Source organism: Crassostrea angulata, chromosome 3 (genome assembly GCF_025612915.1).
Source record: "Crassostrea angulata isolate pt1a10 chromosome 3, ASM2561291v2, whole genome shotgun sequence".
NCBI lineage: Eukaryota > Metazoa > Mollusca > Bivalvia > Ostreida > Ostreidae > Magallana > Magallana angulata.
The window spans coordinates 26452893-26468236 of NC_069113.1; the positions used below are offsets into that span (position 1 = coordinate 26452893).

The 15344-nt window shown below is 34.0% G+C and overlaps 1 protein-coding gene across 2 annotated transcripts in view; it reads left to right on the forward strand.

Annotated features, from left to right (window-relative positions):
• The first annotated feature begins 2211 nt into the window (after positions 1 to 2211).
• Positions 2212 to 15344, forward strand: part of LOC128175185 (cysteine-rich motor neuron 1 protein-like) — a 39994-nt gene continuing 26861 nt past the window's right edge. For both annotated transcript variants that reach the window (XM_052840626.1, XM_052840627.1), the window contains exons 1-2: positions 2212 to 2770; positions 11167 to 11412. In XM_052840626.1, the coding sequence (XP_052696586.1) occupies positions 2416 to 2770; positions 11167 to 11412 (601 nt within the window). In that variant the 5' untranslated portion in view covers positions 2212 to 2415. The remainder of the gene's footprint in view (positions 2771 to 11166; positions 11413 to 15344) is intronic.

Below are 15344 nucleotides of genomic sequence, written 5' to 3' on the forward strand. Positions count from 1 at the left end.
TCATGCCCATCTCGGCAGGTTTGAACCCTCATCATGCCCCGCGTGATACATCACACATCGCTGATCTGCGTCCTTTACCGCCTACATTGGTGATGCTTTGTTATTATAGTAAAAATCTCAATTACCAATTAATGCATATATTGCATGACTGTTTTATTTAATTCTTCTTCTTTGTGTGCATTTATAATATTCATAAATTTTTTGAATGCCTGCTTTTTCTTTCCTGTTGATCTGATTTATTTCATTCATAAATTTTTTGAATGCCTGTTAATCTGATCAAGCATCCACCGCATGTAAATGCACTGTTTGAAGTTGCGTTTTATATATCCCATTTGAAATGAATCAAGGAAAATGTATGGTTTTTTTGTCTGATTTTGATTGAACCATCAGATCCGGTTTCATACATGTATACTGCCATTGAGTGCGTGCAAATAACTGAGACAAATTGATGAAAAAAATATATCAACTCTCTTTCAGAACACTGCTGGATGTTTTTAAAAATGTTGAATTCGAGAGGGGGAGCAAATTTCACTCTCATCTTTTTTTTCTATATTTATGTACAGTGTATCACTAATTCAAACAAATCATTTGCTTGCATATCTTCTGTGAAAATGCTTGGACATTGAGATTGACATTAAAATCATTATTGTTATGTTTTATTTCATCACGATCGAACCAACTGATCATTTTGGCGAACTTGTGTTTTGTAAACGTACACCTGGTCTACAGCTTTTAAAATAACTTGAAGATTTGCTTTTAGATGAACTACATATATAAATTCAATTAAACAAATGACGGTACGTCAAACCAATTTCCGCTATTATTTTTAAAAAAAATTCTCTCATCTTTACTAAATTTTTTTTGGTGAGGAATGTCGGGTGAAAGGGGAGGGGAGGGGTAATCTTAAAAAAAAAAATGAAATTTTGAAACTAGTCATAGTTAAAATCTAAACTGTTGTACCTGACACTAAGATAAAATACGTATACTTATTGTTGGTTGATATTTACCTTGATTCACCCTGCACACGGTACTTGACCAATTTGAACTTACAAGATAACTTCGGATGCAAAATCCCACTCATAATCAGGGAGGATGGGATGGGATAAATGAATTGCGTGGACTAAATACTTTTCTATCGAACGGAATCAATTACATTTACACTTTTCATTATTTATTATCTTGAACGGATGAGATAAATATTTTACTCCTGTTCCTTGTATATCGTTAAATTCAACCAAACCACAGCCGAATTATTTTATCGCACAAAATATTTTGAGAGTGGAAAAACAAATGATTTGTACTCAAGCCACCCCCCCCCCCCCTCTCTCTCTCTCTCTCCCTCTCTCTCTCTCTCTCTCTCTCTCTCTCTCATAAAAGAGGTGGTCGTACTTTTTGACAAAGAATTTACATAAATCCCTGTAGATATAGATCGTTATCGCGCTCCGTACTCTTACTTTCCCCTTTTCGTTAATTGCTCTAACGTGATTCATAAACTCTGCAGGTGGGTATAAATCTTTTAAAGAGTCCGTTAAAGAAAAGTTGAAATAAATTGTTGTTAACAGCAAATGTAAATATAATCCATTTGTGTGGAGTTTCGCAATAATAAAAAGAATATGCGTATATTTTTCTGTCATGTATTTTTTCCCTCGTTTCTCCATCATTGCTATAATTTGGGTGTAGCCAGTTTACTGTAAAATGCATGTCAGTTTCTAAACATGTATCGACACGAATTGCGTCTCTCACTGTGTAAGTTTGAATTGTGTTGGCAGCAAAGTCATGTTTATCTATACATCAGAAAACTAGCTTTATTTTTGAAATGCATGCATGCTTTATTTCAGAATATACGTAGAAGCGACCAGTCTCTCTCTCTCTCTCTCTCTCTCTCTCTCTCTCTCTCTCTGAGTAAAACTGGTACAAACTCATTAAAATCATCACCTCTTTATATATGTTTTACAATTGCATTATAAAACCATTATTTGATATTACTGACAATTGAATCTTATTTAAATGACCATAATAGTAAATTTTCCGAGTGAAGTCACAGCTTACTCATTCGCGAAATTTTATGAATGAAAAAAGTTTCATGAATGAGTAACTACGCACATCAAAAGCAGAGTCTCTCGATCGCTGATTGGTCGGCAACATTACCTTGATTTGCACCTGTTGCAGGTAACTCCGCCTACTGGCGTTGCTTGGGCCGATTTGGCGGAAGTCAACACATGATAACTGTGAGCAGACGGTATTTTGTTTTGGTGGTAGGAGGACTCGAATTCATTTTGTAATGTTAAATGACGACAAAATGACCATCTTGCTTTATAACGTGGATCGGTTATTTTTTGTGTTGTCGGCCGGATAGAGGAAGTAAGGTGGAGAAGAATTTCTCTCTAATTTACGTTTTCTAAATGAAGAGTCGGGATGCGCTCTTCGCTGCTAAGGGGTACTGGTGACTGTCGTCTGCTTTGGGATGGAATTGTGAAACACGTGCTGTTGCTTTCTCTTTTTCTTTTTGGGATGTGCCTAGATCATGCAGGCGTCAACGCGTTTCTCTGTCCCTCATCGTGTGACAAAAGTGCGTGCCCCGAACCCACAGGGTGTTCCCGGGGTAAGACGCTGGACGTCTGTGGATGCTGTGAAGTCTGTGGGCTGGACCTTAATGCGACTTGTGGGGGACCGTTTGGAGTCCACGGTAGATGTGGGGAGGGCTTAGAATGTGCCCTGTCCTCCGAGGTGGGGGGACGTATTCGAGGAAGCGCCATCGGGATATGTCGAGGTAAGTCGGCAGGCGGCTTATTGACTCTGTGTTCCGCAAATTGATTAAAATATATGTCGTTTACTTTGGGATCTTTAAAACGTTAACTCTGATAAACTTTGTCGTATAAAAAAAGGGTTAACGACCACGATCTAGTTTACCTTTTATATGGAAGAGAAAAATCCTTATCTCGAACGGGAAAGCACTACTTTTATTTTCTTTTACCTTTTACCTACACACCCCCCCCCCTCTTTCTAAATGGCCACTCTAACAAGGACTCTTGATTCTTGTAATTTTTATATACCTAGGCTTAGAACTAGATGTCAAGTTTCTTTTTCTTTTCCTGATATCTAGCAAATGGAGATGATCTTGGTACATGTAGATGAATAGCAATGGTTGGAATGCCAAGAGTCTTATATTCTATTGCACATAGGGTAGTGAAATGCATCTGTTTGCTTTATGTGCAGCAGGAACAATGCATGTTATCTACGTATATTGTTCATGAGTTAAACATGGAACACAGTACACACGTTGATAAAACACACATGAAGCAGAAATGTCTCATAGTTCAAGTTCATTGTGATAATAAATTGTGTATTGTCATTCATATGCACACACAGGCACAACCATGGATTCTTATTAATTATATAAATATAAAACATATATCTTTATCAGGGTCTAATTTTAAATGCTTGCAAAATCCTACATAATGATTTTCAAGATTTTTTCCCCCAATGTACATCAATTTAAACTTCTTTCATAACTTTATTTCCAAGATAATGTCATTTGAATAAAACAGCAAAATTAAGAATTTGAGTTATAATCAAAATCTACAAGTTTATAGAATGCAATTTTGGCATTACATGTATTAATTACCTAGGTAATTAAATATAATACACAAAAATGCATTAACGTTCAACATTGGAATTATATGTGTCTTGATGATATACTTTGGAATGCATCTCTTAGAAAGATGAGATGTACACGTTTTAATTGATACTGGACCTCTAAAAACCCATTTAATATTTCCATTAATAAATGCACAGTTTTTACAGGCAGAATTTGGCATCTTGAAATATCATTCTAGGAGCATAAAGCTAGCTTCATAAAATCTAACATTCCCTTAATTCTTGTAATTAATGCATGAGTGAAAAAACCATAATTTTGAGTAATTAAAGTGCCATATATCAACAGTGGAAGAAAAACTTTCCAGTTGCTGAGCTTTCCTAGTTTGACAGATGATTAATGCTACATTGTTGGGGAAACAGACAAAATCGCTGCCATGACATGCCAGCTTCCTTGGAATTTACCTAGTTCTAAAGATCTATTTTCAAAAAACTCCAAATTTTTCACGATGTAATGGAGTAAGAGCTATAGGCAACCAAGGTCAATGATTTTGGCCATGCAATCAAGACAGAACAAATATTTTAATGCCTCATTTGCTGACTGTTGGTAAACAGAGAGAAAGAGGTAGTTATTAAATGCTGAACACATCACCGAATTATCAGTGGTGAAATCTGGGTATTAAATGACTCTGATGTTTATTTTTATATCAGAAAGATATTTCAGCATCTTGACAGCTGATTATGTTAATACATTAACTTGGCTTTAAGACCTCATGGTAAAAGGGATAGCTGTTGTATCTTGAAAGAGCTTTGAATAACTTGAATAATTTTCACATTGACCGAATTTGTGGATAAACTCAGTAAGAAGGCATATATATTTTATTTAAAAGTACTCTGCCATAAATTGTTTTTGGTTGATGCTTTTTTTTTTTTTCAAAATTAAAAAAAAGTATGTACCGTACTTTGAAAAAATTTGGAAGTTCTACATATTTTATGGTTAATATATGAATTTAGACACAAAGCTTGAAAAATTGTTAGATGAAGGAGATTTAATTTTTCCACGAAATTGTACGTAAACAGTTGTAAATAAAAGAGACACATTCTACGTTTTAGTTTTTGGCCACCTTCCACACAGGTTTTGTGGCCCATGCATGCAGTTGTTTCATTAATTTAAGGTTGTATGACATCAAATATTGACACACTCTTCATGGCGGGGGTTAAAACAATTTGGAAGCCAGTAACTTAGATCATTCACCTGTTGTATAATTACAGAGAAAGGGCAAATTTTTCCTATCAAGTTCGTTTTCCATTATGGGTGATTTACTCCATGATTAAACGCCTTGTTTTGGTATGAATTTATCTAGGCAGATGACCTAATCTGGACAAATATTTGTACCCCGTGGCTCGTATATATAGGTATTTCCACCTCAAAGTTCTGACTTGAGTGAAATAACTATATCTACACTCAGATTTCTACTCTGAAGGTCATACATATGTATGCGTACTGGCTGAAGTTAACATCGTTAGTTTCCATTATCATTTGGGAATTTTGACTTTTGATGTCAGAGATTTTGAATCATATTGCTCTCTGTTTTAAAAAGAAATGATACTTTGTGTATTCATTTCTTTGAATATCCTCTTTTGCATTTTTTTCAGAAAATACATAGATACCCCTCTTTTTATTTCATTTCGGAACTATAAGTACCTGTAGGTTTGGAAGACAGATAAGAAGACAAGTAAAAAATAAAATTAAGAACTGGACCAGATTGGTATTAAGATTTGGGTTCCCAATCCTAATTGCCAGGTGCTTTAACAAGCAAAAGCAGTCTGAAATTGGCACCATGCAGCAGGGATGAAGTTTGTCTGACCACTACATGCATACCAAATATTCAATTCTTGGCTTTGTCACTAAAGTTAAAAGGGTTTTGATTTGATTTCAAGAACAGGATATTATTTCAAGGGTGGATTATTGTATTATTTTAACAATTGCTAATCTTTGCTCCCTGTAAGTATCAAAGGTATTAATAAATCACATAAAAGTAGCATAATCCAATTGTTTTGAAACTTTGGAGTGCTACATTTAAAACACATTACATTCATTAGTACTTCTGAGCCCACTTAAATATTCTTGATTATGAAAATATATGTACCATAATCCAAATTATTTTTTTTCTTGTATTAATAAGTGGAGCGAATAAAATTTAAGATATGTAAAGTAAAATGCAGGCAGGTTTTTAGCCTATTGTATAAATAGGAATGAAGGTAGTAATCACTGGTAAAAATTATAATAAGATTTCAAATTAGTGTCAAGGTTTACCTGAGCATTACTTCCAATTAGTATATCGGTAATGTCCAATCTCTGGAAGACTTGAGGTTAAGCTACATTTCTTTAATTAAGAAGCATGAGTTTGACATCAATGCTGTTTACGTAAATACAGCTTTTCATTTGCGTTCATCCCAATTGTTACCTTTAAGAAATGTGAAAAAGGAAATTATAGATGTTACAATTTATAGTCTCCTAAATTATTTTCCTGAAATTTGAGAATCATATCAAGTAGTGTACATACACAATACTAGTATCTCAAGTTTAAAACAGTTTTTCAGCAGAATTTGGTTAAGTATCAGAAAGTTTATTGACAATTAATCTACATGTAATTTTTTTTATCTGGGCCTCTTATACGACCATAATCCTTTCTAAGTAAAACATGCACCATATCACATCCTGTATGACAATTTATCAAAAGATCAAAAGGGGATGTGCTGGTTTTTCATCTTATCTATAAAGAAGAAATTCCCCGCTTTCCTAGAATAGATGATAGCAAGAGCGGATGCACTGTACAGGGCAGGGTCAAGAATGCTTGTACTCCAGAAAATGATCTCCGCTGCAATCACTGTTCATTCTCAAACTCCCATAGTCAATATAGTGTTTGCAGATTAAGGAAGCTGCAATAGCTAATAATTTCACATTTTGAAGTTTTTGAACATTTGCTAGTTTTTGTGATTTTTTTTTTCTGTATCTTAAAGTTTGAGGGCAAGATTTGATTTGTTTTACATGTATGTCAATTAAATGCATTCAGGTGCAGCATAAGGTTCAATAGATGATTTAAACTTTATTTTCGATTTCTCATTTGAGTACAATATTTTTTAATGGATTTGTTGAAATGAATGACTAGTTACTTTGAATATTAAGGCAATTAAAAAGGAAAAAAAAACATCTTAAATTGCTTAACAGCTTTTGAGCAAAATGTGTGATCAATTTTAATTCCCATATACCACAGTCTAGACAAGGATAATACTTTTTGGATTGAATGTGTATGAATATTAAACATTCAAAATTTCTTTATGTATTCAATTTCAAAAATGCATATAATTATGTACTTATGTACCATACATTTAATTTAATAAAAGAAGCAGTCATGATTTTGCTATTCTTCAGTTGGTAAGGAAAAATGGATCTTACAAGCATTTTATCACTAAATATATAATGAAGTGTTTAAGAAATACAGAAACAGGGTGGAAACACTACTTTAGAATCCATATTTAATTGAGAACCGGTACTTAATATATTTCTGCAATTTTGTTGTTTTGCATCAGATCGCAAGTATATAAAATAGTGAGCAGAGAACTTCTGTTATAATTTTATTTATTTAACACAGATGCAACTATCAATAAAATAATGGCAAGATTTTAAAATCTGTGAGGGGTACATGTTTCTACCGAATTTGTGAGATGTAAATTCCTCTCATTTAGTTATAGAAACCTACAGTATATATTGTTTAATATCAATGATTCAATCCAATCCATGTAATTCTTGAACAAGAAGATTTTACTAGCTCTGCATGATCTTTTTGTCACCAGAAAAAAAGATCTCTTTTTTATAAGGTCAAAAGAACTTCAAAAGTTAACTTATGTTTTCATTGTAAAAGATTGATCAGGACATATTTTTTAACATTAAACGATCACTTACAACTTTTACTCTGACAGTATCTGGCTGGTACCTACAGATAACAACAGAACTTTAGGTGATTGAGTTACTTTGATATATGTAATGCTTTCTCTTTAAAAAATATTAGCCATTTTTTGTTCTATGATATTGGTTTTACAGTTAGCAACATTTGATATGATCCAACACTGCTTAAGTCTGTTTGCCTGGCACATGCAGTCTGTAATTAGTAGACATATGGCTTATCTTAGAAAGCCGGAGATTGAACCGGACAACCGGACTGGTTCAAGCAAACAGAGATTCTGCAAAGAGCAGTCCCGTAGTCCTAAGATAAAATGATAAAATGGAAAGTTATGTCATCACGTTCAGATGCTTCCCGTATCTATTTGTCCAAATGTCATTAGAAATATGTTTGGGTCACTTAGCTGATAGCTGTGAAGCACCTTAATTGAACATATCTTCTAGCGCTGTGACAGATAACTGATCTAGTGATCCAGGGACAAATATTTGAATTGCATGACACATGAGGACACTGAAGCCCAATCAGACTTGGGGGTCTGTGTTATATATATTATTACACACAACAAACTGTTTAAATTCCCACCTTGACCCTCCGCCTCATTGAGAGATTATGGACCACCTGAATGTTGTATATATACGTAATCTTAATTGTCAAATGTATATATTGTTGCTTTTAATTGAAAGATTATACTTTAAAGATAACAAGTCATTGCATCTGAATTTAATATAAATAAATGTTCTTTTTTTGTTGTTCTTGCTTCTGTCTTGATGTGTTTAATCTGAGCGCAAAGTGCAAACCCTGTGCTTTATGTCTGCAAGTCTTGAAGCCAATACAACTGGCACTTCTGAAATATGTCAGATTTCTATTGCCTCCTTTTTTATCAACCCAAATTGTGAGATTTCTTGTACAGGTCTGGGTCATTTCACCAGTTAGCAGACTTTTTTTGTCGGTGTTAGTCTGTTCCTTCAATCATCATTATCCTTGTGTTAGGGTGAGGTGCTGACTAGAATTCGGTGTCTGATTGGTGTTGATAATGGCTTTCTCCTTATAGTTGGGGAGCTCAGATCAATGTTTCTGATCAGCTCTACATGGCATGGGGTTGACCACATCAAGTGACAGGGCTAGACTTACTATATGCCATATCTGTATTTTATCGCCTAAGTGTCTGATTGATTGTGATTGGACAAAAAAAAGGTCGCCAAACAGGTATCCACGATTTGTTCTGTGTTCTTTTCCCTACATTAAATGGTTTTTCTTTTTATCGATAATTGCACAAAAATGTGTGAATATTTTTCCTGTCAGACAAGCCAAGAGCAAAGCAAAAATGTTTATTAATATGATCTGGCTCAAATATTTGGTGCTGACAGAATAAATAGAAATATCGGTGCTATATGATATTATCCTCTTGATGGGCTGATAAGCGATTTTCTGATCACATTACAGTTATGTGTCTAATTAAGCAAATTTAAATAGCTTCGGGAGAAAGAATTCCACGTCTAGTTAAAGGGCTAGTAGTCAGTATTATTGTGACAACGAAGCATGCAGTCATGAAGTGAATTATCCTTTTCGGATTATGGTTCATATGATAAGATAAATCGCATTTTATCTAGTTTTGTATTTGGAACATTTTTTGTATGGAAAAAACATTTTAAAATCCATTCTTTATATGGAAATGTTTATTTTTCGGGAAATGATTATGTCATCTGGTAGAAAAAAAAATGTGTAAGAGATGCACATGCAACATTTATGAAATAATAATTTCATTTTAAATGATTAATTAGTTTCTTGAAATATTGCAAATTTTTTCAACATATGCAGTTTTCTTTATGAAAAACTTGCTGTAATTGAATTTCTGGATAATTTAACTGGTAAAGAAATGGAGGTTGACAGCAGAGTTACATTCAACATTGTCATTCTTTCAGCTTGAATGCACAGCCCATAGACCAAAACTAAGACACAAGTAATGTTTTGTTTAATCAGAAATGTTTCGCTGACCCACCTGGGGAAGAGGGTAGTGTATTGTAAACAGTAAGGAAGTGAGAACATTCTTGTATGCCTTTGAATTATGTCATCTCTTTTTCCCTCGGCAGATATTGTGTTAAATGCGATGCGACAGTCCACAGCATAAAATTTGGTTATGTAATGAGCAGAGCTCTGTAAGAATGTGTTTTGTCTTTTGTACGACTGCATGCATGAGCATTTAATTTCATATCATAAAATGTTATGTCACATTACATGTGTTTTTAAGCTCGAAGTCACAGCTGTGTGCTAAGCATTGCTATGAGCTGTACAAACACAATAGTTTCAGTTCTCTCCGTGCTAAGTTGCTTAACAATAGGTAATAGGTATGAAGAGGAAAAAAAACCCACAAAGCAATATGTCTTTATTGATTATCTCACTAGAACTTTTGCTCAAACATAATTCTATGACTATTTTCCAAATTGATACTCTTTTGAGGAGGAATTACACTACATTTTATTTGATGTAAAGAGTTGGTGTTCTTTGCTAGTCATAACTTTGAATATGATCTATACAATTTATATATGGTGTTTACTTTTGTCTGCCGTGTCAATGCTCTGTATGTTTCATTGGGAAGATTTTCCCCTCCAATTCACTGCAAGCTGACTGCTTAACATCCCTAGATTACACACCTAAGACTATCTGAATAGCGTCTTCAGTCACTTATTGCTTGTCGAGTCACCAATCTTTTTTTGACATTGCATCTTGACAATACATTAAGGATTTTGAATATTATAACCCCTTCAAGAAAATAATATTCAGTGTTAGTTTTTTCTTCTTTTTTTTTTTTAAAGAAATTGAATTTTTTTTTTCATTTGTCAAATTGCTATTAGCCAGGTGAGAAATGTAGCCTATAGGCATTTAGAGTGGATTGTCTACATCAATGGAATCAAAGCAGTCTCGATTTAATTTAACCTTACCTTCTTTATGTTGAAGACATTCTATGAGGAATCCTTAAGTCTTCATTTCAATTATCTATTGGTTCTATGTACATTATATAACATTTCTATGAAGCTCTGGATAACCTAGTTTTTCACATTGATTCACCAGGCAATTTTCTACACAGGTAGTTGTTCTAATAGTTGGGGAATACATTTGATAACGGTGTAAGAGTATGTAAAAAATTTACATAATGTGCTATTTTCAATTTATATGGATGTCACAAGTGAACGAGTTATGAGAGAGAATGTAACGGGCTTGGGGTAAACTTTCACATCTATTGAGTGGTGTGTTTTAACATAAAGGTTCTAGAAGTAAGAAAGTGGAATGGCAAAAGCCTCTTACATAATATTTTGTTGATACAGCAAATTAAGGACTTAGATTTAGAGAAAGGAAAACAAACTATAGGAAATAATCAATGAGCTTGAAGAATACATACTACAGGCTTTTATTGTATTTTAGGTTATATTAAGTAGAAGAAAAAAATCTCCAGTGAGCTAGTGGTATAATTATAAGATTTTCAAAAAAATGGAAATAGAGCTTATTATTTGTTTTCATTATTAATATATTGAACATTTTTTATGAACAGGTTTTGTTTTAGAAATATGATATTGCAGGTGTATAAATCAACCAATTTTTTTCATTGCAGAAATCATTCCAAAGAAATGTGAGGGAGTGAGATGTGACAATACAATTATAAGAACATGTCCAGTGGACTCAACCCTTGTTCAGATTGAAAGCAAAGACAGTTGTTGTAAAGTCAGTTACCAATGTGTATGCAACAAAAACTCATGCAGAAGGACGACCTGTGCACCAGGGTTTGAGAGTGTCCTTCACCACCCTGCAGAAGGTCACCCGGGGTCATGCTGCGACCAATATGTCTGCAAACTATCAGGTTAGTCAATGCAACTAGTCGGGTTTACTATTAAATATATATAGTCATAATTCTGTCATTAAATGAAATCTTAAAAACCATGGATATCTCGGGCTCGAATACTCAATCGGAATGGGACTCAAGTACCGTGATTGGCATGAGTGTGACGTCCCACATGCTATTTCTACCTGAATTTCACCAAACCATAATACCTTGAATCATTGGATGTATTGATTGGTTAAATTAACTGACTTGAAATCATCAGCTCTGGAAATGGATCCTAACTCTCTGTAGTAAAATTTATAATGGTCAGTATTGTTTAAATTAAGCTACAATGTAGGTAGTCTTGAGAGTTGAGACCATTTAGACCATTTTATATTTGCAAGTTCCTTGCCTTGAAATCAAGTGTCATTTATTAAGTGTTTGATTCTCCTTGGCTTGGTATTTTTCTCTCTATCTGAAAAAATGTACATCTAATTGTAATTAATAGACTGCTATTTTAATCAAAACTTTATTTTTGTGATATTTTTTCAAATTCCTTGGATTTGGAAGTTTCATAGAATACATGTTGTATGAAACATTTGTTTGTCAGTGAAATGGAATAGCTAGGCTTTGGAGAAAAAAACCCAGGTTTTATAACTAATTTACATCTTTTGACCAAAAATTTAGCCATTACATGGTAAAAAGACACTTGTCTGAAAAACTGGCAGAGTTGAAGTAAAAGAAAAAATGTCAAGAAGCTATTGGCTCCTCTTGTGACAAAATGTCCACTTCTTTTTAGCGATTATATATCCAAGCTTTACATAAAAAAGAGATGTGACGAGTGCGCTGTGTGGCATTTAGGGTCTCTGTGGCAGATTTCTTTATACTTTTAGGGGTCGGAATTGGAAATTTATTGTAGGACAATGATAACAAAACAAGGAACACTGCCCAGTGGACACTGATGTTTGACTGACCTCATGTAAGGCCATGATGGGAGTAAATAACATCAGACATGTATGGCACCTATGGGGCCACAAGATTTATGATCCACTTCATTTTTTTCAACATATATGGTTTTTCCACCGCAAGGGGTTTTTTTATACTGTTTACTTGAAAGTCTTCAGAATGTCACATGGAAGAGGTTGAATTGACTTTAATTGTTGGACATTCCTCTGACAAAGGAATGTAGATATTAAAAGCAACATCAGTACGTTAATATTGTGATTAATGGTCTCATCTCGCACCAAGTATTTCTCCCAAGTGTGATACTGGTGCATATAAATAAACTATCCCCTCTCTTACTATGACATTAAGAGATTATGATTTTCCTTAATTACTGAGAGTGTGTGGGCAGCAACTCGTTATTTTTGCAAGTGAGAAGCTCAAAAACACTAAACTCCATTAAGTATATTTAGTTTAATTCATGCACTTTTCATGAACTTCATTTTAAAAAATGTCAAAGAGATAAGATAATTCGGTCACTTCTTGCAACTGGTGTGCTTAGGCCATGTTATGTACTTCATGGTTCTAAGTCAAACCAGCTTGATCCATTTGTCTGTTCTCAAATTTATGCCAAATTAAATTTTCATATCTACAGTCTGGTCACGGTTTTTTCATCTGCTACATTAACCTCAGAAGAAGGGTAATTTAGGGAAGGCAAACAAACCATTAGTGATGGGTACACATGATGGTCATCCTTTAGTTTTTGCTCACTACTGACAGAGTATTATGGAGTAAATACTACCCACAATAGTAGGGCATTGTGATTTATGGACAAATTATCCGATTTGTTCAATGGGCTCCTGTGAGCATGACATCTCTTTTTCATTAGCCGCTGTTGATAACTTCATTGATCTTCAATATGGTGAGGGCCCCCTCCATCTGATAAAACAAGAAGTGTCCTCTTTTCTTCTAATGACAGAGACTTTGTGCTTGAATTATAGACCCTCATGAAAATTCAATTTTTATCTTCCTCATCAAAGCCAAAAGCCATTGATGTGTTCAGCCACAGACAAAGAAGACAATTACTTAAATTCCATTAATTTTAATCCTCTTAAGTGGCTGTTGTTATTATTTTATGTATTTTAGGGGGCCCTCCTCGATCCATATGGGTTCAATTTGTGTCTAGAGAGATGCATTTTATAAAGCGTTGCCTTTCAACATGAATATGACATTGCCAAAGACATCTGAGCTGCAAGTAGAAATCTATGGTGTGTCTTGCTGATATTGTAAAGGCTAATTAGCATAAAGCAGTCGTCTCTGGTTCTATTTGGAGAAAAAGTATTCTATCATTGAATGTGGAGCTGTTTATGCAGAAAGAGTATTTAAAAAAAAATATAGGTAACCTGGAATAAAGTGGTATATTTGATACATGATGAATGTGTAGCGGGTTAAACTGGTTTGTTGTTGAGGGGTACTGAGACTCTGGGTCATCTCTCTGACTGTGATTTATGGGGAATCTCCCAGCCACTTAGGCCCAAAACAAGTAAATTTACGTCTTTTTTTTACATTAGTGTGTTTTATGCATAAAAAATAGTCAGAGAATGATATTAATTCTGGATAATCATTTGTGAATTTCTAAAGAAAATGTGACTCTTGGTGATGATTTAAATGTAAAAGAAGCTTGATCTATTAATCTACCTGGTCGGTATATGCTCTGACCTGACTTAAAAATTTAGAATTTGATGACTGATATATATCATTTTCATAAAATTATATTTGAAAACAGTCCTTTTTATCATTTCTAAAGAATTTTCTACAGATTATTTGAAAGCAGGTTGACATCATATGAATAGATTTTTTAAAAAAAAATCCTTTTGTGTGATAAAATATATGAAATAAACCTTCAATTCATTAAAGCATGTTATCTTCTTTAGGTACAGATATGTAAATTAAGTACAGTCATATACTGCCCACACAAACTGAGACTGTGTCCTTGTCAAAACCTTTCCTCAGCCCACATGTTTATTTGTCTGATGTTTCATTTGGTGTTGGATGACCTCAAATATCAGCTAAACATATCAAGTGTCCATATCGGTTTATGGCTCAAATTCTGAAGTTTTTAAATAAAGAAGTTCTAAGTTGAATGTTCAACTGTGCAGTTTTTGAAGGGAGTTAAGGACCCGTCATCTTTAACTTGGATTGACCTTTACAGTGAACAGTTTTATGTTTGTTTAATACTGATTTAATCCTATAATTGATATTACCGGTAATACACATTATCAAAACATGCAAAGATTCCATGCGAGGTTAATTTTCCTATAAAATGTATCCCCAAGATAGAAAATGTGTATTCCACACTAGTTCTCATTAAACATGATAATGACATGACCATGATGGGCAGTATATTAACCCTTTGCAATTAATTACCTGTAAGGATCATTAATTAAATCTTCTTACATAACTGCTGACATCGGTCTTTCCTTCAATGCAGTGAAGGGCAATTACTCTGTATTGCTGGGATGATGCGTGAATATAGTCACATTTAGCTATCGCATTGGGGTATAAACAAGGGGCTGTTACTCTGTATTGCAAGGATTATGTGTGAAAATAGCCACATTAAGACGTAGATTTTTACGCAGTTGTCAAGCCAGTAATTATGATGCATAACCTCTGCCACATTAGGGTGATGTATGGGTGACCGTTTGAGGAAGACTGGCAGGCAGGCGAGAGGGGATCTCTGTAGGTTCATCACCAGGTCCTGTAGACTGGTACGTCCAAGGGCCTGAACCAAGCTCTCTCAGTTTTTTGTAGGGTATAATTTTGAAAATTTATTGCACGCATTTGCCTAGCACTTTGTTATAAATTGTTTAAGAGAAAAACTTATTAATTGAGAAAAATACAGACTACATGAACATGCTCATTGTGTCCTAATGTAATAGTTTTGTACAATTAGATTTTTAGACAGTGTTTTATGACTTGAATTGCAAAAATTTAATTGGAAGCTACATAATATAAAAAGACATTTTAAG